This window comes from Diabrotica undecimpunctata, chromosome 5, assembly GCF_040954645.1.
Source record: "Diabrotica undecimpunctata isolate CICGRU chromosome 5, icDiaUnde3, whole genome shotgun sequence".
In the NCBI taxonomy this organism is placed as follows: Eukaryota; Metazoa; Arthropoda; class Insecta; order Coleoptera; family Chrysomelidae; genus Diabrotica; species Diabrotica undecimpunctata.
In genome coordinates this window covers 12,761,866-12,785,577 of record NC_092807.1, presented here as the reverse complement: position 1 = coordinate 12,785,577, position 23,712 = coordinate 12,761,866, and the positions used below count along the sequence as shown (strand labels likewise).

General features: G+C 34.7%; 2 protein-coding genes across 2 annotated transcripts in view; one reads left to right on the top strand and one right to left on the bottom strand.

The window, feature by feature from the left end:
- LRP1 (LDL receptor protein 1) overlaps positions 1-5,359 on the bottom strand; it is a 149,284-nt gene extending 143,925 nt beyond the window's left edge. Inside the window, exon 1 of the mRNA XM_072531505.1 lies at positions 4,957-5,359. Coding sequence (XP_072387606.1) covers positions 4,957-5,047 — 91 coding nt within the window. The 5' untranslated portion in view covers positions 5,048-5,359. The remainder of the gene's footprint in view (positions 1-4,956) is intronic.
- Positions 5,360-7,995: 2,636 nt separating this feature from the next.
- On the top strand, positions 7,996-21,999 carry LOC140441073 (DNA helicase MCM8-like). The gene is made up of 12 exons (XM_072531504.1): positions 7,996-8,257; positions 8,311-8,667; positions 8,720-8,979; positions 14,178-14,282; positions 14,905-15,060; positions 15,397-15,613; positions 15,959-16,116; positions 16,255-16,467; positions 18,124-18,242; positions 20,867-21,086; positions 21,349-21,510; positions 21,633-21,999. Exons 1-12 carry the CDS (start codon positions 8,131-8,133, stop codon positions 21,834-21,836), a joined length of 2,298 nt encoding a protein of 765 aa, XP_072387605.1. The 5' UTR covers positions 7,996-8,130; the 3' UTR covers positions 21,837-21,999.
- The last annotated feature ends 1,713 nt before the right edge of the window (positions 22,000-23,712 follow it).

The following is a 23,712-nucleotide window of genomic DNA, read 5'->3' as shown; positions in this document are numbered from 1 at the left end:
AGGGGGTTAAGGCAGGGAGATGCGCTGGCGTGTCAGCTTTTTGATGTCGCCTTAGAAAAAGTTGTACGAGACGCTAATTTAGATAGCAGGGGAACAATATTTAATAGATCAGTCCAAATTCTAGCATATGCAGACGACGTGGACATTATAACAAGAACTAGGGCGAGAACTGCGGAAATCCTAACCGAGCTAGTAGCAGCAGCAGAACGAATGGGGTTACAGATAAATCAAAATAAAACCAAATTCATGGCGACTAACACAAACACTAGAGCTGGAAATGTTGACACAAATTTAATCATCAATGACCAAAACTTCGAAGCAGTCAAAGAGTTCATCTAGGGACATCGGTTAACCCCAATAATAACACATCTGAGGAAATAAAAAGGCGAATAATAATTGCAAACAGGTGTTATCATGGTCTATCAAAGTACTTAGCTAACAAACGTCTGTCTCAAAAAACTCGTATAAGGCTGCATAGAACACTGATAGTCCCCGTTCTCACATATGGATCAGAGGCATGGACGCTAACGAAAACAGATGAATCCGCTCTATCCATTTTTGAAAGAAAGGTGCTACGCAAGATATTCGGAGCGGTCTGTGAGAACGGAATATGGAGGCGTAGATATAACTTTGAACTGCAGAATATCTACAAGCATAAGCGAAATGCGGGCCCCTGAGTCAAACATGATAAAAAAGATTCTAACAGCACAACCCGTGGGAATGAGAAGACGGGGTAGACCAAAGCTGAGGTGGATGGACGGGGTAACACAAGATGCCGTGAAGATCGGAGTCGGCAACTGGAAAATGCAAGCGAGGGACAGAATAGAATGGCGTAGAAAGCTTGAGAAGATCGAGGCCCTCTAAGGGCTGTAGCACCAAGATGATGATGATAACGCAAAATATTCGCAGCGGTCGAATATAGATATAACTTTTAACTGCAGGATATCTACAAGCATAAGTTTGGTGGAAAGTATAGGCTGCAGTGGGCAGGGCATATAGCCTGGGTCACGGAATCGAACGTGATAAAAATTATTTTAACAGCACAGCCGCTGGGAATAAAAAGACGGAACGGACCAAAGCGGAGGTGGATAGATGGGGTAACACATGATGCTGAGAAGATCGGTGTTGCCAACCGAAAAATCCAAGCAAGGGACAGAAAGCTTGAGAAGGTCGAGGCACTTTAAGAACTGTAGCACCGTGATGATAATGATGATTAAAGTTAATTAAAAACAATTGTCTTGTTTGGAAGTCGTCGTGACACATCGTTTTGGAAGAAATTACTCTATTTGAATTTCTCATGTATAAATACATATATTTGCATATGATAAATTTATTTATAACTATCAAGGATGACTTGGAAAACAAGTAAATAACAACACTATTATTGTGACACTATTGTACAAAGACTATAGTTCAATTGCTAACTTTGCTTTTCTAAATTAAAAAAAAATTAATAAAAAAATATATTATACTCGTATTTTGCACAAAATATATTTCTAAATTAAATATTGTGATTATATGGGATTATGCCACAACTGATTGTAATGAAAATTACATTTTTAACTAAAAATGGCTTAAAAATTATCATAGTTCAGGCCTAGATTCCTGTTCAAAAATGTCCCATTTAAACAAATCAGAAGGGTGCCGCGCAAAATTTTTGGGCAGGCATTGTTTAAAAAATTCCAAAAATAACCGGTTTTTAAATCGAGAAACATTTTCTAGATTTCTTGGGTCATTTTAAACAAAAAAGTGTTGTGTCATTTTTCTCTAAAGTTGATAGTTTTCAAGTTATAAACAATTTAAAATCTCAAAAAAGCGAAAATACTCAATTTCGAGGTTGGAAAACTCATATGAAAATTATTATTTTTCAGGTTGCCAATTGCTTAAATTGAAGAGCAGTTTTAAGAGGGTGCATTAAATTTGTTTGGTCCTTTTTATTACAAAGAAATTTATTAAGATAATTAATAATAAGTTGTGTGGTGACGAAAGAGTCGATAATAAATTAATAATAACAAGAATAATGTTAAGAAAATGATAAATTGTTTTAAGATGATATGAATAAAAAACTATATAATAGAAAACTAAGTCTAATGGTTCGTTTTTATAGTATTATTACGAGAAATCAACAACCCGTTCATCTTCTAAGTACTTGCCGTACATTTTTCAATGACCTCAACGAATGGGGGTTAATATCGAAGTTTGTGCCCTATATTTCTCACCCCTGTACCATCCGATATGTACGACACTGTAAATTTTTACGTAAGCATTAAAATTTAAGCTTTATATATTTTCCAGGCAACAATAAACATTAAAACATTAAAATTTCGGATTATGTATTTTTCTAGCAATTCCAAAAAAATAGCATTAAATAGCATTGGTCTATAATAGTTCTCCAGCAATCCCATAAAAATTTTGCATTAAAACATTAAAATTTGGGTTTTATACACCTTTCCAGCATCTCCACAAAATTGTCACATTAAAAACTTAAAATTTGTCCATTATATTATTTTCCAGCAATTTTTCAAAAAAATTCATATTTAAACATTAAAATTTATGCTTTATATACTCTTCCAGCAACTAATACACCAGTCGTCAGAGATGAAAATGCCACTGAACCTCCAAAAATCATAGGAATAAGCCGCATTTTGCTGAGAATGTCCACTTCTACCCCCTCCCCCCCACCTCACATAAAAAAATGTAGCTGAAATAATAGCACTTTTTGTATAGAATTTGTAGAATTTTGTATCAACTAAAATTCGATATCTTTTGATCAGTGTCCTATTGACAAAAATCAAAACGCGTTTTAAAGGTGAAATATGTAGATTTCGTATGCAATTTTTGCATTTGCCGCAAATGAAATCATGAGATCAGTTTCTATAAAGGTGTTAAAATAAATAAACATTGCGCCCTTTTTGCCATTTATTACGATTCTTATGAGATCAATAAAATTTATCACTTCTATTGACTGGTCACTCTGAATTTTCCATTTTTAGAGCCTAATCTTCAAAATCTAAAGTATGAAATTTTGGATTTGAGTTTTGGCAACAAATTAGTAACATATAAAAAATGCCTAAAAAACGCTGAATTTAAACTTTCACACTACAAACAATCTAAAATGTTTTAAATAGCTTCTTTTCGATTGTACAAGTACATTTTTCGAAACTACACAACAGCTACAATAGCAGTCAGCTACAAATTCCACTCAATACCCTCTTTGCGGAAGGATTTTCCATGATATGTGATAGATTGTAATCTATAATTGAAAGTTTAAATTAAGTGTTTTTTAGGCATATTTCAAATGACTCGAAATTTAATTTTATAGGTTTTGAAGATTAGACTCAGAGAATGGAAATTTCACAGCGACTGGTCAATCTAAGTGATTTTATTGATCTCATGAGAATCATAAAAATTTGCAAAAATTGCGCAACCTTTATTTATTTAACAGATTTATAGAAACTGACTTCATTTGCGGCAAAATGAAAAAAATACATCTGAAAGCTGTTCTCTTCATCTTTAAAATACATTTTAATTTTTGTCGATAGGACGCCTGATCAAAAGATGTCGAATTTTTTACGTTGATACAAATTTTATGTAAAATTGATGTCGCGCGCGTAACTGTCATTCAAAATTGCCGGTCGCTTTAAGTTTTGTTTCTGAGAGAACGGGTCATTATACACAAAAAGTGCTAATAAGCGTTTTTGTTCAAAATTATTTCAGATACATTTTTTATTTGAAACATTTTTTACTACGGCATACAGATTCTTGGTAAATCTTGGAAAGTTTTAGGGGGAAGCCGGTGATAAAGTGGTAAAATTTTTGCATCTTTTTTGTTGTCCCAAAATTGACATTCTCAGCACAATTCAGCTTATTCGTTTCGTTTTTAGAGATAAAATCTCTGATGACTGGACTATACAGTAAAAATGTCTTTATATACTTTTCCACCAACTCTTTGGGCTATACTTATATACTTACTTATATACAAGTAACTACAGAAAAAACGTCCCAAAAAATGTCCTAAGAAATTAAAATTTGGCCCCTATATTCTTTTCCGCCAATTAAAAAAAAACATTAAAACATTAAATTTTGGGGTTTCATACTTTTCCAGCAAGTTCATGAAGAAGTTCGCATTTTGGCCGCGCAAAACTATTATTCTATACAAAAAATTGAAACGAATGTGATGAAAACAAAGTGTAATTTATTACCAAATATATCTGGCAATTGAAATGGTATGACAACAACTAGGATGAACTCAAGAACCTACTACAAGGAATATGTTACGTATGAGAACAAGGATAAAAAAAGGAAAAACGTCTATATAGCAAAAACCACAAGGAAAAATATTTTAAACTTAAAATTAATGGGACAATGATTTGAAGTCTTGCAGATATTTTGGTAGTCACAGTATTTTTTTTTTTCATAGAGATACTTAATTATTTAATAATTGTAAAATTCTGTCCAATGGAAAAACACAAGAGAAGAAAAATATTTTAACCTCAAAATTAATTATTTTAAATATTGCAGACGTTTTGACAGACACTGTATGTTTCTTTTTCATAAAGGTAATGATTTAATATAAATATTTTAAATGTTTATCTGAATACGTTTGTATTGATAGATAATTTGAATTTTTACTATATTTTTATGCAACTCTCGTTTATTTTAAACACCAATTTATATTTTTAGAGGAAGAGAAACATTTAATAGGTATTTACAATAAAATTAATCTTTAATTGGCTATAATATATTAAATAAACTACGTACGCCACTGATAAATCAAAGAGTTCAGACAATAACAAACTAGAGTTGTTAGGAAATCACTGTCTATGGTTTAAAACGATTCAAATCAAAGAAATCAACAAAACAATTATTTATTATGTCAACATTAAATAATATCAAATTCAAATTTATTTAAATCCAGTTTGTTAACTAAAAATATAAATATTCAAATTTAATTACCTGTTTCGATACCAAAGCTATTGGTGGCAACTTCATCTTCAGCACCGACTAAGAATCCAAAATACAAAATCAAAAAGAGCACATTCAACATTTTGGGGTAAACTCTAAATTCCCACCCCTAGATTCTAGTTTGTGGCATCATTCAAATCGCATAACACAAAAATTATTAATGAAAATCACAATTATTCTACAGTTTAATCAGTTTCTGTTAAAAACACAACCACAATGTCACAAAAGAGTTTCTTATTGGTACATTTTTCAGGACGGGTACGGTTTAGAATTGGTTTAGTTTGGTCTCAGGGTGAACGACAACAAAAACACAAAACAATAACAAATCGAGCAGGTACCTACGATCTCGGATGCTCGTCTACCGCAAAAAAATACGAAGTGCACATTGACCCATTCAATACTTTTTTCTCGAGATGGAAGGGGATGCTGGAACAGCGCGGAGTTGTGTAACAGTTAAGGATAGGGGCATTGAACTTTTGAACTGTAGGCAACCAATATTGCTTGTTTTCAAGGGATGAAAGGTTTAAAAATTTACTATTGATAGTACTATACTAAAACAGTCACCCATAGTGTTACACAAATAGCATTGAATCTTCATTTATTTTTTCGTTCGAACATTTATTTCATTAGTTGCTTTTTACTTTTTTTTAAATGATCGATGTTTATAAATACATTTACCTCTAACTAGGTCATTTCAAAGTATTTAGTTATTAATAACTAATGGAAAATAAATATAACGGTTCAAAAAATATGAGATAGATATTTTGTAGAATAGTTTAGTGAATTTCATCAGGGTGTAATATTTTCGAAATTCGAAATTTTTTACTATGTTCTTAGTACCAACTCGTTATTATGAATGGATTAAGAAGTTAAAATTGACAAGTGCTTGTTCATTTTTATAGACCAAAAAGGCATTAACAATTTGCATATTATGGTGCCACTCTTATTATTTCGGTTTTTCGATCTATACATTTTTGTTTAAAAAGCTGCCCATTCTCACTCAACCATTTGTGGAAAAATGACGTCCAGTAGCGTCTACACACCTCTGATTTAAAATGCGACGTGCTACGTTGGAAAATAGTGGTAAAACCAACAATATGCATTAGTATCTAGTTGTATAGTGAGCCGTTTTTTATGAGGGTGTGAAATCTTCCAAAGACCTTACCACTTGAGTCCTCCGAAAGGGATAGCTGACGTGTGTTGAGTTCAGTGTATCTGATGTAATCCCTCACCAAGTTATACAGCATTGGGGATATTTCCATTTCTTCTATTAATCTGATGATTTTCCCTCAGCTCGCGCTGTTAAGGAAGAATGCCACCATCCACTTAACCCTACTTGCTTCTTTCTTTATATCTGTTCTGTTTATGGCGTGTTCTGTTTATGGCTCCCTTTTCGTCTATTTTATTAGCAGCCAAAAAATGCCATTGCCAAAACATCGGTGTCCGTCGCAACGAAAATGCTTCTTGAAGATTGCCTTCGGACCTGTATCGAGTACATGTACATACCTTTAATATTAACTAAGCAACAATGTGAGCCTATTGATAGAAATAACCGCTAGCGTTGTAAAAAGGATTTCTATAAGTAGTCGCGTAGGGCCCACACACCTGTGGTAACTGGACTATTCTACAAACAACTCCAATTGTATAGTATAAGCTGTTGTTCGATGAACGATTGCGTGAAAATGCATAAGGTATAGGTGATCCGTTAGAAAAGCAATTTGTTGTGCAACGTAACTTAACACAGTTTAATGGAAGATCTGTATACAGGCCATATTAATGTAAATCTTCCTTAAGTCGTCGGAATACAAGGGTTATTTATTTGAGAGCAGCATTTAAAATGTGTTAAAAATGGCTATCAACCTAATAACCTCAGATTGCTGCTGCTGAGTAATCAACTCAGCATGAAGAAAAGTGCCATATTTTCTTTGTCTTCCTTGCATCTGTTCCATTTTTGGGCGTCTTCTTATTGGATATTCAGGTCGCTACTATATCTTTTTCTTTCCTTTTTTGTACTTCTTCGTTATTTGGTAATATGCCACGCTATTACTACTACCTTGAACACAAGGGCAGTGTTGATAGAGAAAATATCTTTCTACACATCGAAATGTCTTGAAGAAATTATTGAGATACCTAAATTGTAAATAAGTTCTTTCTTTTCGTATCGATTTAAAAATATAATCTACAGATTTATTTATAAATATTTTTATTTATCAATTCCGTAATTGATACAAATAAGTAAAAAAGTAATATTTTATGAATTGAATAAATGTAAGTACATAATCAGTCTTTTATAGTAAACACACATTATGAATGATAACCAATTAGAGAAAAATGATAATGACCTAGAAGTTATAATTCAACGCGATCTAACAAAAGATGTGTTATTTTTGAAAGCTTTTACATCTCTAATTTTAAGCTTTACATCCATCTCCTTCTGATCCTCTTTTTTTCTTAAGAGATCATCTCTCACCTTCGTCCTTGAGATCTTGCAGCCTCTGATATAATGATCATCCCAGACCATAGGCGGACATAAATTAGTTCTTGATTAAGAGTCTATTCCACATTTAATAACAATTATTAAATTAGTTGTTTCAAGAATATTATGCATAATTCTTTAAATTTCAAATACGTATAATTATACCTGAGGGATTTGTTTATAATATCTTATGCTTACTTTTAGCATTATTTAAATTTATTTTTTAAATAAAAGTTATTAAATTTCATAATTTTCAAATTGGATATATATTTCCTACGTTGGCTGCACTGATTTTGTCTCAAACTTTAATTATGACTATAATCCCAAAAGATCCCCAAGTTTTTCTAAAAAAATAAAAATTTGCCTAAAAGAATCGTAAACAATAATTTTGAAATAAGTTTTACTACTTACTGTGGATAAAAAATGGCAATTTTGAACTAAATTGCTCTTATTTTGAGTCTAATATTTCACTTTGTAGAATTACGCAGTTTTAGAAGCGTCTATATTCTTTGGTTTTAGGCAGAACCTATTTTATAGGGTTGTCAGACTTCCTATATTTGTTTTGTCATACATAACCACACAAAACAAATTAAATTTTTTTTCAAGTTTCCCTACAGTTAAACCTATTTCTACATACATTTTCTTACTAAGTGTCTGTATTAGTGTAAACGTTAGTTTTTGATATAAATATGTCTAAACCATGGTTTAGAAATAACTATAAGAAAACGAAAAAATACACTGGAAGTGATCCTAGTGATGTTAGAAGCTTACCAAATTATGGATATCCCGGTTTAAGAATATATTTTCCGGATGATAGTAAGTATCTTTCATGCAAAATGTGTTACGTGTTTGATTCATTTATTTTTTAGATGAGATCAAAATAGAATTGCTGAAAAAACGTCTAGAAATATTAAAATCATTTTTTCGACAAAGCTATCCTTCGGAATCTCTTGAGACTATAGGACGTGACAGGTTTTTTACACTAGATTTCAAATATTTAACAGAAAGTGAAGAAACAATTTCTGAATGGCCTGAATTTAAAGAAGAATTAATGGACAATTCAGAGTATATATTAAAATGCATGGGCTTAGCCATGCACGATCTCATTTCAAAACATTATGGAGAACAAAATGAGCCAAACTTAATTTTATTTGATACTATATTAGTACGGGTTTGTAATGTAGAGCCAGTAATGCAGTTGAGAGATCTTCGTGTTAATTATTTTGGTAAGACAAATCTAAATTTTAAACTAAGCTTACTGAAATTACATATTTTAAGGAAAAATGGTTACTATTCGGGGTACCGTGATAAAAGCTAGTCAAGTAAAGCTAATTAGTCAATTCTGGACATTTAGTTGTACTGCTTGTTCAGGAACACAAGTTTTAAGACAGCCAGATGGGGTTTACACTGTACCAAGTAAATGCCAGACCAAAGATTGCACAGCTAGATCAAATTTTTCTGTGGATCATGATTCTCCTTTTAATAAAGTTATCAGTTGGCAATCTATTAAAATCCAGGAGCCCTTGTGGGCTGATCAAGTAAGTTTTTCTCATTAAATGTATAATTGTAAGTTTTTTAATTTTGTTTATATATAATTAAAGAATCAATAGCTACTTTGGAAAAGAATATTTTTAAGCTACAAACCAGCATGAGCACACAAATTCTAGTAAATATTCTCCCACAAAATTTATTTTGAGAATCAAGTGTCCTCGACGCATCAAGGAATTTGGATATCGGTTAAAATACTTGGGAATTCCAAGGTTGGCCAAATCCAAATTTCTAATTGATTCGATGCAGGGAAATTCCACTTTCGCTACGTAAAACAAAGGATTTGTTTTACATAAAAGCAGGTAGATTTTCTCTCATCGGTCAGTCGAGCTTGCCTCTTCTACTGTAGACCTAGTCGGTGCTATTATTGTTCCTACTAAGTTATTGTTTTATTTCTGATTTCTTATATACCATTTTTATTTTAGCATTATTGTATATTCAGACCTTTTCAGGTTAGAATATTACTTTGATCTATATTTGTTCATATACTGATTGTTTGATATTTTAATTGGTTATTTTGATTGTTTATTTTTCTTGTATTTTGTGTCTAAGTTGTTCTTCCGTAAGTTAAGAACACTTAGAAATATTTATCTTGCTTTTTCTATTTTATATTTTGATTTGTACTTTGTCTAAGCCGTTCTTTTCCGGTAAGTCAAAGAACTCTTAGAAATATTTTCATAATCATTGTTGCATTATTATTTCCGATATTTTATCTACGATATTTTCTTCGTTAAGTTAAGAAAATACTTAATACATTTGTCTCTTTCATTTTCTATTTTATGCTAATTTGTTTCTTCCGTAAGTCAAGAAACACTTAGCAATATTTCCACATCTTTTCTGTATTTGATTTTTCGTATTTGTAAGTCGTTTCTTCCGTAAGTCAAGAAACACTTATAAGTATTTGTATTCTTATTTTTCCATATTTGATTCTCTTGTTTGTTTTTACTCTAAGTTGTTTCTTCCGTAAGTCAAGAAACACTTAGAAATATTTCCATACCTTGTTTTGTATTTACATATTTCATTTATCTGTATTTCTGTCCTAAGTTGTTTCTTCCGTAAGACAAGAAACACTTAGGAATATTTCTGCACTTTTCTATTCTTTTATCTTGTGTATTTTACTTTTCATTCTAAGTTGTTTCTTCCGTAAGTCAAGAAACACTTAGAAACATTTTCTTTGCATTGTACTTTTATACCATTTTATTGTTCTTGTTTACTAAGTTATTCCTTCCGTAAGTCAAGGAATACTTAGACTATTTTACCTGTTCTGTTTTCTATTTTTGATCTGTTATTTTGTAACTGCTGCTTGGAACTGTTACCTATAACAGATACTTGTCACGGTAACCGTTATTTTATACCAGTAGCAGTATTAAACCATTTTATCAGTGACAAGCAAAGATGGTCAACACCCGGTCTAATTCCGAGGACAGGAAGAAGTCCGCAGAGCCGGCGATGGGTCCTACAGGCCCAAATGCCCCCTCTCGGCGACATGGCGCCCAACCCACAAAATCCGAATCCACGACCCCAGGACCGTCTTCAAGCCAGCCTTCCACAGCTGACTTTATCTCTGCCCTAATGCAAGCGATGACGGCCCTATCCACTACTCAAGGCACTACACCCCAGATGCCTCAACCTGAGCCACCGAAGCCCAGGATTACATATACGAAGCCCCCTCAATTCTCAGGCCGGGACACCGAGAATCCGCTCAGCTTTTCGACAAAAGCTGAGAATTTCTTAATCAAACATAAGGTAGACGAGGACCAATGGATCGACTACCTCATAGACAATTCCCTCCACGGCGATGCGAAGAAATGGGCTCAGAAATTCTTATACACGGACCTGCCATACACCACATTTCGAGACCGTCTCCTAAGGAGATACAATGACCCTGCCGCAATTTCAACCCTGACGTCGAAGCTTCATGGAGAACATCAACGTAGAGACGAATCCACGGAGGAGTTCATTAACCAGAAATCTGCCTTATTCAGACGTCTCATGCCACATACCCCCGAGGACCAGAGGTGTATAACGATAGCGAACTTACTGAGACCCGACATCGCGATCTGCCTGAGAGCGAAGATCCCCAGGACCGAGGAAGACCTTCTGACAATCGCCCAGGGCATGGAATCTGACATCCGCCGGACCGGCAAACCCCAGCAGCATCAGCAGCAGCAACAACAGCCGTACCGTCCCCCACGTCAGGATAACGCTCCACGACACCCTGAGGCGATAGACGAATGGAGGAACCCCAGCGGACAGTTCAGGATGCCACCGATGAGTCAACCACCACCTCCACTACCTCAGAACCAGGGAAACGCCAACAGGGGCGCCAACTGAACCCTGTTGTGAAGATGGTGCCCCAACTGAATCCTATTCAGGTAAAACCCTCGACAGCAGGCCTCCCCCAACTCTATGGAAGGATCAACGGGCAGCAAGTGAAGATTTTGGTCGACACCGGTGCCTCCGGGAACTTCGTTCACCAAAGGTTGATCCAGAGACGGGACCTGCAACGAGGACCAGGACTGGTTCAGCTGGCATGCACGGGCAGCACATCCCGCATCCTAGGGACTGCTGCAGTCAATATGAACATTGACACTCTGGACACGACTGTAAACTGCATGGTTATGGAGGATTTGAACCACGACGTTGTGTTAGGGATGCCTTGGTTGGAGCAGGAAGAGGCCAATGTAGACATACCCCGAAAATGTCTACACGCTGGTACTGCCTGCCGAACCACCATCTACTGGGCGACCCCAGCAGAAAGGCAAGCCAAACCACAACAGCTGGAATTCCATCAAACCCCATCCCAACAAGCAGAGCAGTCAACCCAAGAGGACAATGAAATATTAGACAACCGTTTACGTCAGCCGACCACTGAAGAAACCGAAACAGCGGACATCAGTACAGGCACACCCGAAGAAGAAGAAGAAGAAGGAGAAGCCTACGGCGTTCCATTACTAGAGACGATGGAGGACGTCGACGAGGAGGAAGAACCTAGCCTGACAGCAGATGACATGCCAGACGCCGAATGCCTTCTACTGATAGAGACAATGGAGCACGGCGACGAGGAGGAGGACACCGACCCCATCCTCGACGGTCCGGTCGACATACCACTCCGAGAGGAAATCCGGAGAAGTCACCGGACACACAAGAGAAAGAAACGACTTCGAAGACGCGAGCAGCAAACCCCAGAAGACGTACCCAGGAGCGAGATTGAAGAGAATCTCCTCCAAGAATTCACGATGGTCGACGATGCTGACCATAGGACCCTGACCCCTCCGGACGGACGGGATGAAGGAACCACAGCGCAGCCGACCGCCAAAGATGAACAAGGATAAGGTCCCATTACGACACGTGGAGATATCAAGGTGAATTGAGTAGCCTTATACCTTCACGACGTCGTAGGACCTCCTCAGGGTGAATAAAGTAGCCCTGACGGAAGCAGACGAGCCACCCGGCACACCTGGACCACCTGGGCCTACTGGACCATATACAATTAAGTTCAAATATCTTAAGTACAATATCTTAGTTTTTTTTTTATCTTACGTCTTTTACATTATATTCTTTTAGGGTAAAAATTTTATTATTGTATTTTTTTTTGATTCTTAAATTGTATTTTTCTATTATTTTAATAAATTTTCTTAGCACCGTTAGGTCTTTCAGAGGAGGGGGGATGTCCTCGACGCATCAAGGAATTTGGATATCGGTTAAAATACTTGGGAATTCCAAGGTTGGCCAAATCCAAATTTCTAATCGATTCGATGCAGGGAAATTCCACTTTCGCTACGTAAAACAAAGGATTTGTTTTACATAAAAGCAGGTAGATTTTCTCTCATCGGTCAGTCGAGCTTGCCTCTTCTACTGTAGACCTAGTCGGTGCTATTATTGTTCCTACTAAGTTATTGTTTTATTTCTGATTTCTTATATACCATTTTTATTTTAGCATTATTGTATATTCAGACCTTTTCAGGTTAGAATATTACTTTGATCTATATTTGTTCATATACTGATTGTTTGATATTTTAATTGGTTATTTTGATTGTTTATTTTTCTTGTATTTTGTGTCTAAGTTGTTCTTCCGTAAGTTAAGAACACTTAGAAATATTTATCTTGCTTTTTCTATTTTATATTTTGATTTGTACTTTGTCTAAGCCGTTCTTTTCCGGTAAGTCAAAGAACTCTTAGAAATATTTTCATAATCATTGTTGCATTATTATTTCCGATATTTTATCTACGATATTTTCTTCGTTAAGTTAAGAAAATACTTAATACATTTGTCTCTTTCATTTTCTATTTTATGCTAATTTGTTTCTTCCGTAAGTCAAGAAACACTTAGCAATATTTCCACATCTTTTCTGTATTTGATTTTTCGTATTTGTAAGTCGTTTCTTCCGTAAGTCAAGAAACACTTATAAGTATTTGTATTCTTATTTTTCCATATTTGATTCTCTTGTTTGTTTTTACTCTAAGTTGTTTCTTCCGTAAGTCAAGAAACACTTAGAAATATTTCCATACCTTGTTTTGTATTTACATATTTCATTTATCTGTATTTCTGTCCTAAGTTGTTTCTTCCGTAAGACAAGAAACACTTAGGAATATTTCTGCACTTTTCTATTCTTTTATCTTGTGTATTTTACTTTTCATTCTAAGTTGTTTCTTCCGTAAGTCAAGAAACACTTAGAAACATTTTCTTTGCATTGTACTTTTATACCATTTTATTGTTCTTGTTTACTAAGTTATTCCTTCCGTAAGTCAAGGAATACTTAGACTATTTTACCTGTTCTGTTTTCTATTTTTGATCTGTTATTTTGTAACTGCTGCTTGGAACTGTTACCTATAACAGATACTTGTCACGGTAACCGTTATTTTATACCAGTAGCAGTATTAAACCATTTTATCAGTGACAAGCAAAGATGGTCAACACCCGGTCTAATTCCGAGGACAGGAAGAAGTCCGCAGAGCCGGCGATGGGTCCTACAGGCCCAAATGCCCCCTCTCGGCGACACAAGCATAGTATGAATGTTATTCTTAATAAATTATAATCAAGTTTTGTAGATCATAGTATTATAGTGTTGCGAATAAACCAAATGGTTGATGCTATAAATAAAGAAAAATTATAATCGACATTTTAGTAAAACCAACTTCTATTTAAGGGAAATAAACATTGAATTTTGACTTTTTTATGTACTAGTATGAAACAGCAAGAACACCAAGAACATTAGACTGTGAATTATCTGAAGATTTAGTTAAAACATGTTTACCTGGAGATGATATAACACTAACTGGTATTATTAAAGTAAGTATAAGGATAAAAAATATATCCGTAATGTAGATAATTTTAGTTTTTTTTTTTGATAAGTTTTCTTTAAATAGATGTTTTGAATCCTACTACATTAATATTAGCCTAAAATCTTTCTTTATTTTCTATTGCTTTTATGTGTCAATGGATATCCTTTTCTACATGTTTGCAATTTCAAAGAATGGTTTTGACCAATTAGTCGACTACATGCTCCTTCTCGAGCCAGTTAATCAGCCTTATAGTTGTACAGGCTAGTGACAATATATTTCCACTTTCAATCTAGTAAAGAGTCCCTCAAAGGCTTTGAGTGGCTTCAGAGCTGCTTGACTATCATAGTAGAACACAATTGTATTGTTTCTAGCTGCTGTTCTATTTGACACATAGCATAACTGTGTAGATCGTTAACTTCCTCCTGTATTACTTTTGTGTATGTTCCAAAACTTAACCAGGTCTAGTTCTATAAATTCTAGTCTTCTCATTTTGGTATCGTAATTTGACATTTTTGTTAGAATTACATCCCAGAACCTCCATCAACACCCTGCTTTTTAATTAAATAACATTTAAGTTTTCTCTTTTTAGGTCTACAAATTTCATTTTGATTAATTATTTTTTATTGTAGGTTCGAGATGTAAACAGTAATTTTGGCAAAAACAAACAAAACACGATTTTTAATCTATACTTGGATGCAGTATCCATTTTTAATAATAAGAAACAGTGCAAGGGCGAATCAAATGATGGCATCAGTTTTAATCAAAACGATTATTTTGAAGTAAAGGTATGTATGTAAGGTGTGCTATGGGAAGTACAGAAAATGATTATAGGTCGATGCATCTGACCTGGGATCATAAGTCCTAAAATTTACCTCTTACCTGGAACTTACATAATCGTTTTCTAAAATACTTGTATTCAAATGTCAGGATTTGACAGGTGTTTGTGGGCCAAATGAATTTTACAACCTCTTGAGGACATAAAGCTAAGTTTCATTCTGGCCATGTCTTATTTTTTTAAAGGTCACGCTTGAACGGCATCCTTATCATATAATATGTCATGTCAAACGTCACATAAAATGCCATGCTTTATGTGACATTTGGTGAACTTATTTTTTTTTCAGAAAATTCATTGTGAACCAAACTTGTTCAGTTTGTTAGTAAATTCTTTGTGTCCGAATATTTACGGCCACGAAATAGTCAAAGCAGGTCTTCTCTTGGCTTTACTGGGCGGTACAAAATCGGAAACCTTCAGAGGGGAGTCCCATATCCTCGTGGTTGGAGATCCAGGTCTAGGAAAAAGTCAGATGCTGCAGGCTTGCGCAAACGTTTCTCCCAGAGGTGCGTAAGAATCACATTAAACCTTCAAAATTGTTACAAAATTTAATATATAATATTACAAAATGTACCTCACCTTAAGTGGTTTTAATGGTTAGGGGTGAGGGTATCAGTATTATTGATGGTCGCATGCAAGGTGCCTTTAACCTAGTAACTACCGGGTGTTCGAACAAAGGACTTTCTGTAAGTCCTAATAAATCCACACTTGTTTAATTCACAAATACGAGAAAATTAACAATCCATCCTCGCTCATGAATGAAACAATACTCTCATTCTCATAAGAGAAAAGATATAACATAATCATTTGTATATAAACAATATCCTTTTAATATAGTCTTCAATTTTAAGGTGTTTATGTTTGCGGAAACACTAGTACCAGCTCTGGTTTGACAGTTACAATGACACGTGATGAAGGCGAATACTCTTTAGAGGCCGGTGCTCTGATGCTAGCCGATCAGGGCTGTTGTTGTATTGACGAGTTCGACAAAATGCCCAATCAACATGCCGTAAGTTGCCAAGCTTTATAAAATTATTAAATTATTGAAATATATTTCAAATAATGACTAACAATTTAGTGGGCAACCTGAAAAATATGGCATATCCCTAATTTAGCTTTATGCGAACAACTATTCAAACTTTTTTAGTGTCTTCTCGAAGCCATGGAACAACAAAGTATCAGTATAGCAAAAGGTGGAATGGTTTGTTCAATTCCCACTAGAGCTACGATACTAGCAGCTGCTAATCCTGCGGGAGGACATTACAATAAGGCGAAAACTGTGGCTGAAAATTTAAAAATGAGTTCGCCGATGTTGTCGAGGTTCGATTTAATTTTTATTTTACTGGATAAAGCAAATGAGGTAAGTTTTTTACTGTATAACACACACATATCTATATACATACCTACACACACACACACACACACACACACACACTTATTTTATATATATATATATATATATATATATATATATATATATATATATATATATACAAACAACACAGTTTATTAGGGCTGCAGTCAGTAGGTTTGGCCGGGATGTTATAGAAACACTCTTTTGACTTTTGGTCGAGCTTTCGGATGTTGTCGAATGTTGTTTATTCTATACCGTGTGCCAATTGTAAAAACGTGTATATCGGAGAATCATCTCGTAATTTTCACAATAGAGTAATATCACATCGCAGCAACATAAAAACCAAAAAGATAAACGCATGTGCGCTCACAGAACATGCATTAACTTTAAAACATGAATTTAATTTCGAAGATTCGAAGAATTTTGGCAAAGGAAAAAAACCATTCAAAACGTGTTTTCTTGGAAATGTGTTTCATAAAATCCAATACGTCTTGTATAAATAAAAAGTCAGATATAGATAAATTGAGCAACATTTATTGTTACTTACTGACAAAACATCAAAAATAAAATAAAGATTTACTTTTACATATACACACCACAATACACCTGCATACAAAACATGTTGCATACTATCAAGACAGATTTAATATACTACTTCCATTAATATAATAGCAAGAACTCCTAATTACCTTTTAATCACACTATTTGTGTTTTTTTTTTCTGTTCTCTATGGATCAGTCAAAACACACCATTAAAAGATGTCACTAACAAAATTTTAACTTTCCAACTAAATTTTAAAATGTATTTTGTCCATTATTTTACATGTTATATTTTATATGTGTGTTTTTAATGTTGAGTGTCGTAGCTTTACACAAATAATCTCAACGACTAGTAAGTTGTAATGATAATTTGAGATATGTTGTAAATATTTACACTTTCTTCTAATTACAGTGTCTTGAAGAAGGAATAAAAGAATTCCGAAAGCTCGACCAAAAGTCAAAAGAGTGTTTCTATAACATCCCGGCCAAACCTACTGACTGCAGCCCTAATAAACTGTGTTGTTTGTTTATATCGACAGTCAATAATATCCAGTATTTCTTTTATATATATATATATATATATATATATATATATATATATATATATATATATATATATATATATATATATATATATATATATATATATATATAATGCCCGCCAACTAGGAAAAACCAGCATAGATTCTCACTTTTATAGCACTTCATCAGTTTATTTGCCAAATGTGCAATTGTCATGAACTTAAAATGGTATTTTACTGAGAATATAAACAAACTGTTACAGCTGAGGATATATAAAAGCGCAGAAAGGAGCGCTTCATTTTGAAACTGTTGACTACAATAGATGGACACATCCAGTTTGACGTAGAAGTACTGACGTACTGTTTTTTGCGGGAATGTATATAAAAAGCAGAATACTTAAAAAAAATTTTGGTTTGGTTTTTTTGTTCGTTGTATGGTTTTATTTAATAACAAAACTGTTGTTTTTATAACATTGCATTGTATTGGAAGTTTCTGTGAAGAAAAAGACTCAGTTAGGCATTAAAGTTTTACACACTTCAAAAGTACATTTTTTATTTATCTGCCTTAAATGATAATCAATAAATATTTACTTTAAATTCAGGAAGTGGACTGGTTACTGTCAAAGCACGTTTTAGATATTCATTCGGAGAAGAGCCAAAGGGACAGGAACCAAAATAATTCTTCGTTTATGCAAGATGTTTCAGCAGACCAGACTTTGAGGTATGAATAGTAATAAAACAGATTAATAGAGATTTTTTGTAGAGAATTAAATTTTTTTTCTGCAAAATAAATGCAAAAAAACATTTCGAAATTTAAAAAAAATTTTGACTATAACTTTTTTCTGAGCATACTGAGTTCTGCCGAGTGACCTCCTATCACCATAAGTTTATATAGTAATGATCTTTCTCCACAAATGGTAAACTAGCAATTACACAAGTCATATTCGTTATATAGATATCCTTAGTTTCTTGACTTTTCAGTAGCCAATGTAAAGACAAAACCAGCGACTGATTGCGAAACAGACCATAAACTGTTACAACCCGAATTCCGTATCAAATTTCGTAAAAAAACCGAAACAAATAAAACAATTAAATATATACCTAAAGAGCCTGGAAAATACAAAGAAACACTAAGACATAGTAACACATTAAACATTACTGGCGATCCCAATCAAACATGGGAACATACAAAGACGTGGATTATAGACGCAATAAATATTACAAACCCCAAAGAAACCCCAAGGAAAGAAAAACACTGGATGACTGATGAGACACTGAACCTAGTAGAAGAACGAAGAAAAATTAGAAACAATGCTTCAAATCCAACAGAAACTGAAAACAAGATAGCAAATGTAAACAGACGCATAAAATCATCAAGTAGAAGAGACAAAAATAATCATATTAAAGAAATATGCAAACAACTACAAGAACACGCCGACCGTCAAGAATAGCAGCAGCAGAGAGCATAACAGCGACATGGAAACAATATTGTGAAATGTTGTTTCATAGTGATCATGAAGACGTGAATCCAGAAGAAATAAATAAAACTGGAAAATCTCAAGGAGAAGACGGAATCACGGCGGAAGCACTTAAAGAAATGGGAGACATATGTAGGAATTGAAGTAATGTTCAAACTGTGTAATGAAATCTGGAACACAGGACAATGGCCAGATGATTGGTGTAAGCTCACTTTCATACCCATTTATAAGAAAAGCTCACCAACTGACTGTAATAACTACGCGCTATAGCCCTGATCTCCCACGCAAGTAAAGTTCTGCTAACTATAATTAACGAGAGATTAAAATCAATACTTCTACCACAGATCCCACAAGAACAATGTGGATTTGTCCCTGGAAGAGGCACACGAGAACAAATTCTCAATCTCAGAAAAGTAGAAAAATCTAGAGAATTTAATCTAGAAACATATTTGTGCTTCGTCTACTACTCGAAAGCGTTCGTTAATGTAAAGTGGCATAAAATGTGGGGAATACTGAGAGAAATGAGTACCCTCGAACATCTAATATACCTATTGAAACTGAAACAACTGTATATCAACAACACAGCAAACGTAAGAGTCAACAACATATACTCCGATAATTTTAAACTAAAAGCCGGTGTTCGTCAAGGATGTATTATCTCTCCCATGTTATTCAATATATATAGCGAACACATCATGCGCATTGTATTCGACGGATGGCAAGGAGGAATATCAGTGGGAGGCCGTAAAATCAGCAATCTTCTCCGCTATGCTGACGACACTTTAGTACTAGCATTGAGTGACCAACAAATCACCATGACATATGGACTTAATCGATCGAATTAGAAATAACCAGCCGGAAATACGAAACGTAGCGGGGTTTGAAGTGGTAAGCCGTTTCAATTACTTAGGTTCTGTTATCACAAACAATGGTGAATGCAAAGAAGAGATACGTCGACGCCTTGCAATGGCCAGATCAGCAACGATCAAACTTACTAAAATCTGGAAAGATACGGACATAACCAGGAACACGAAACTGCGCCTAGTACGGACGCTTATCTTTCCTATCGCTACCTATGCGTCAGAAACTTGGACCATTAAAAAGTTCGATTCACGACGTATAATGGCCTTTGAAATGTGGGTATATCGTAGAATGATGCGCATACCCTGGACATCACATCGCACAAATGTCTCAATATTGACAGAACTCGACATCAATACTAGGCTTACCACAATCATCAACCAAAATATATTGAGGTACTTTGGACACATTACCAGACGAATGGAAAGCATGGAGAGGTTGGTGGTTGAAGGCAAGGTAGATGGTAAAAGAACTCGAGGAAGATCGCCACTCCGATGGTCAGACCAAATAAAGTGCGCTACCGGTTACTCTCTGTCTGAGGCTGTACACCGCGCCCAGGAGAGAGAAGAATGGATAGCAACCATTTGTCAAATACCATAACGTCACCACATCCTTATGAAGAATAAAGGATAGAGGAGGAGGAGTTTCTTGACTCTCCGTATAAAAAGATAAACTAGCCTACTCTTCACATAAAAAGTTAACTTAGGTACGTAAATATACTAGATACTTTAAAATTTGGGAGATAAATAACGATATCGGCTCGTCTAGTTGAGTATTCAAGGCACAACTATAAGAACATCGGTGTGGGAGGTCAGTGAATACTATTTTTGTCCAAATATTGAGTATAACAATCGAATGTAGCTGTTTTTGCCAGTTTTAAAACCGACCTGCCCTCTATGTAATATAGCTCTCTATTCTTGCAGTATAATTTATTCACTTCCAAGTTTTCTTTCTAAATGTACTTTCTTATTTCTCTAAAATAATTAACATTTTGAATGCTATTTAGAGATCGTCTCAAGCTGGATAGTTCTCAAGTGGATCTTGTGCCACACAGTTTGTTCAGGAAGTACATAGCTTATGCCCAAAAATACGTCAAACCACAACTTTCAGAGGACGCCAAAACTGTCATAAAACAGTTCTATCTGCTACTGCGCAAACAATTTCAAACTGGAGATTGTACTCCTGTAACAACACGACAAGCAAATTCTCTCATTCGGCTAACTCAGGTGAGTGTTTCTATTCACAATGTTATACAATGCCTATATGTGTTTAAAATCTATATAAAATTACTTGATAACCATTTCTTGTAAATAAAATTTGAAAATTGGACTTAAGTTTTTACTAGTTAGCCCCTATATATAGAGCCCACCCTATCTCTTACCCTTAGTACCGGTCTAAGAGTCCAGGAACCTTTTTGATAAAAGCTCCTTAGCACTACCGTCTGCCAATATTTACTTATGTAACAATAATTCGTCAACATATTTTCAGGCCAGAGCCAAAGCAGAACTTAGGGAAGTAGCAACAAAACAAGATGCTCTGGATGTTGTTGAAATCATGAAATGGAGCTTAAATGACGTCTTCAGCGATGAAGCTGGAGTTTTGGACAAAACGAGGTCACAAAATGGAACCGGTACGAGTACTAAGGCGCAGGTAAGATTAATGATTCCTTTAGTTGCCAAAAGAAAGGTATGTTGGAATTGTTGATACTATATGAATAAGTTTTTACTTTCAAAAGTGTTCTACGATCATATAATACTCTTTTTTTTTTACAGATAACTAGACTTTTGAGGCTAGTCCAACGAGTGTCCGATGTCGAAACCAGGTCGATGTTTCATACGAACGAGTTGAAGCAACTAAGCGAACAAGCCGGTATTGCTAGAGACAAATTTTTTACTGTCTTGGATAATTTGAATCTACAGGGTTATTTACTAAAGAAAGGCCAAGGAAAATATCAATTGGTGACAGCTGACGTGTGAATTTAAATAAAGTGTAGTGTAGGTTTTATATTTGTTATTAAGAGTTATATTTTTTTATTGACGTTTGATACATTTGATAATTTATATGTTAATAAAGTATTTATTATATACTCCAACCGTTTTTTCGTTGAGTAGTGGCAATAAGAGTGTTCTATTCTCTTCATTTCTTGTTTGTGATGCACATCATACCTACAAATATGTTTTAAGTACAGAGAAGTAAGGTAAAAAAAAGTATCCTGTTTTGGACTGTGGCGCACCCAGGGGGGAGTTTTGGGGGTTAACCCCCCCCCCCAGGGCATATAAAGTAAAAAATATATAAAGAATAGTAGGAAAATGTAACTTTTCTTTCACACACAATACAAAAAATCCAAAGCGCTAATTGAATAATATTTGTATACAATAATTATTGTATAAGTACACAATAATTAATAATATTTTTCATTATATTTAGATATAGATACCTAATATTAGGCTTATGACAAAAGTAGACGAGTCTGTTACGAGTAGCATGCGCCTACAGGACTATCTGGCCTTGTGGACTATCACGGGTTGTGTTCCTCGGCATGTGTTAGCAGTAGAAAAGAGACATCTCTATGAGAGAAGAGAGCATTTTGACAACAGCTATAAAAAAAAGAAGAAAGAGAAAGATCAATGGAAATATGGCAAGAAGAGTGGAACAACAAGGAAGATGTTGCCCAATGGACTAAGATGCTGATCTCGAGCCTAAGGGACTAGGTAGATTGTCTGTTTTAGGACGTATCTTCATAGGTTCAGAAAGACAGACACAGATAAATGCCTATACTGCGAATATTCCGACATTGTTACTCACACAATGCTGGAGTGTAATAGACGTATAGTGGAGAGAAACAGAATGTATAAAGAAATAGGTATGAACCCTGTGACTGTAAGAGAGATGATCGTGAAGATGACGGGAAATACGGAGGTATGGAATAGTGTTCACAATTACATCCGAGCAGTCACTAAAAAGAAAGAAGAAGAAGAGAAACGCCAACGACAGAGATAAGATCTAATTACTATTTTAATGGGAATAATCAGCAATTGAAGGTTAAAATAAGTTTATCGGCGTTTGAATCTTTGATCTTGCACTAACGTGTTTATACTCCAACAATTAATAGAAAAAAGAATAGCGTTTGGTACCGAAGTACATCTAGCCTTCATCGACCTAGAAAAGGCGTATGATACAGTTCGAAGATTTAAATTGTGGCAAGCTTTACAACAACTCAACATTAGTCCATACCTTTTAGGAATAATCACAGAAGTATACAGGGACTACTTACCTAAAAATCGGAAATAGACTATCAGAGCCAATAAAAGTAACTAAAGAACTAAAACAAGGATGCAGTATGTAACCCTTACTGTTTAATTTATATATTGAGGCAGCCCTCCAAAATTGGAAACAGGGAATGGGAATCCCCATAGGAAATGACGTACTGTTCTCCCTGAACTTTGCAGATGACCAAGTCCTGATTGGTATATTCTATGATTGGTATATTCGATTTCCATATAACTACATTTCTACCAAAAGATGCCAAGCGAGTTTCATTCTTCTGTTGATTTCTGGAAATAGGGAGCCAGATTTTAGCTCGTTTACATGGATTTTGTTTTTATCAAGTTCATTTTTCCAACTTCATTCCTAGCTTCATTTAGGTCGCTTATACGTTCTTGTAGTTCTGCAGTATTATTAGCAATCAAAACGATGTCGTCTAAAAATCTTAGATGGCTGAGGATATTCTCCATCAATGGATATTCCTTTGTTCTGCCAGTTCATTTTGCTGAATATATTTTCAAGAGTTGCAGTGAAGAGCTTTGGTTATATTGCGTCCCTTTGTCGGACGCCTCTGGTAGTGGGAAATTC